General features: G+C 36.6%; 1 protein-coding gene across 1 annotated transcript; it reads left to right on the top strand.

Annotated features, from left to right (window-relative positions):
- Positions 1–1164: 1164 nt before the first annotated feature.
- LOC104092640 (classical arabinogalactan protein 5-like) lies at positions 1165–1910 on the top strand. Its single transcript, XM_009598288.4, has one exon. The coding sequence runs from the start codon at positions 1311–1313 to the stop codon at positions 1707–1709; it is 399 nt and encodes a 132-aa protein (XP_009596583.1). The 5' UTR covers positions 1165–1310; the 3' UTR covers positions 1710–1910.
- The last annotated feature ends 490 nt before the right edge of the window (positions 1911–2400 follow it).

Consider the following 2400-nt stretch of genomic DNA (forward strand, 5'->3'; position numbering starts at 1 on the left):
AATTTTCTTTTCCTTTACTCCCATATATAACAGCTGTCCTCTCTCCTGTCTTGCTTTTCCAAAAGGTTCGGTCTTTGATGTGATTTTGAGAAAATATAAATAAAGACTATTGCAATTGAAGCAAAAGATGAGAAAACTTTTGATTAACGTAAAATTTGTTGATACTGAAAAAATAATAATGACTTTTTTCCAATTAGTGTGTCTATTCATAATGACTTTGTTTAATGTCCAACCTATAATCACGTGTCATTCAGGTCCGTTACCATGTTACATTGTTATTAATATTCTTTGCTACTTTATTGTTTTATCTTCATTATTTTTTGAGTCGAGTGTCTATCAGAAACAATCTCTTTATCTTTATGAGGTAGGGATAAGATTTGCGTAAATACTACCTTCCCCAGACTCCATTTACGATATCAAACTGAGTTTGTTATTGTTGTTCATCTACCACGCTCTGTAATCCAACTTCTCTTACACTTCACAAATTTAAACCACTTTACTACTATGATAGTATCTTAATTGAATTCGAAAAAAAAAAAAAAACTGTTCTCAAAGTCTCACCTACCCTGACCATCTTCGAATTCTAAAATGCTTAATATATTTTTACGTAAAGTTTATGCTAATAATTAACTTTTAATCATCAAACACTAATCTCTACTGCACATGAAACTGTGATCTGTAATTTTCCGTTGGAAGTCATCATTTTTTAAGTCTTTTATTCGACCTGTATTTATGCAAAAATAAATAAATTACAATTACTACAATTTTAACCTGTTATACTAGTACCCAAAAAATAGTGGTACCAATTTACACTTACTTTGGACAAATATAAATAATTAAACTTTAAGTAATTTGATTAGTATTAAAGTTCTATACACCATTGACAATTATTAGTAATCCAACTCTATCACACCGTTATGTGGTCCCACCAATCAGGTGGCCAACACAAAAACAAACTTTTTAATTTCCCCTTAGAACGTGCCAATCATAACGATAACCATAATTTATGTTAGTAATAATAATAATTAAATGATCCAACGGTCCTTAGAATCCTACCGTTTCGCAAAACCTTATGTGTTCGATTTTCCAACTATACACGTGTACGTTTCAGATCTCTCAACACGGAAATAAAGACGTAATCAGACTAAATTCAACTTTCAATCTCTCCTATATATACTCCTTTCCCTGTGGCGGTGTTCCTCGTCTCTACAACTCTCTTTATACAGAAAATACTTGCACTTTCTCTCTCTAAAAACTGCTCAACACTTCAAAACAAGAGTTTTCGAAAAAGCTTCTAGAGAGAGAAAGAAATGGCTTACTCGAAGATGATGTTCGCATTTGTGTTCGCTTTGGTCGCCGGATCTGCTTTTGCTCAGGCTCCGGGAGCTTCTCCGGCAGCTACACCGAAGGCATCACCGGTTGCACCAGTAGCATCACCTCCAACTGCTGTTGTTACACCGGTATCCGCTCCTTCACAGTCTCCTACTACTGCCGCTTCTCCTTCTGAATCTCCATTGGCATCTCCACCAGCTCCACCAACTGCTGATACTCCGGCATTTGCTCCTAACGGCGGCGTTGCTCTTCCCCCATCCATCGGCGCTGCTCCCGCCGGTTCTCCAACCTCGTCTCCTAACGCTGCTTCCTTGAACAGAGTCGCCGTCGCCGGATCTGCAGTTGTAGCTATCTTCGCTGCATCTTTAATGTTTTAGATCTGAGGAGAGTTTGCATTTTGGATTTGCGCACGAGATGTTTATGATTTTAGGATTTATTTTAGTCATCTTACTCGGTTGATGTTTATTCGTTTTTGTGACTTTTACTCGTGGGCGGTGGTGACCGCGTACATGCTATTTATTTGATTTTTACTATGGTTATTGTTTATTGTTATTATTATGGATTCTTTGTTTATTCTATGATTTTCTCTTATTTATTTTTTTCATTTCCATAATATAAACTTTACATTAACAAGATTAAGAATACGTTGTTAAGAATTAATCTTGTTAACAAGACTGTAAAATCACTTGGAAAGCAGTAGGAAGTTGCGGAGTTTGAGATTAGGGAGAGGTGGAGAATGTCGTCTAGTAACGTGTCGAAGGAGTGGACTATTTGAGGAAAGAGTTGGAGTTTGAGTTGGGAAATAGTTTAGGAATTGGGGGTCACGTGGTTTGACAGCTGTTTAAGAACCTGTTTTGTTTACAGAAGGAAGTCCATGTGCTTTCGGTTACAGAAGGTCATGTGCGAGATCGCTAAAGTTGGAATCATATCATATTGTACCTAATATAGGACTGTGTAAACCCTAGTTCTTTAGTACTTATTGATGATGTTTTCGTTTTTTCTTTTGTTTCTGCCAAATGCCTGACCGTGAACTACGGTGGATGAGACATAGAGGACTTTGGGTAGGAA

Source organism: Nicotiana tomentosiformis, chromosome 4 (assembly GCF_000390325.3).
Source record: "Nicotiana tomentosiformis chromosome 4, ASM39032v3, whole genome shotgun sequence".
Lineage (NCBI taxonomy): Eukaryota > Viridiplantae > Streptophyta > Magnoliopsida > Solanales > Solanaceae > Nicotiana > Nicotiana tomentosiformis.

Coding starts and splice junctions, on each gene's coding strand:
- LOC104092640 (XM_009598288.4), top strand. CDS start 1,311: ATGGCTTACTCGAAGATGATGTTCGCATTTGTGTTCGCTTTGGTCGCC.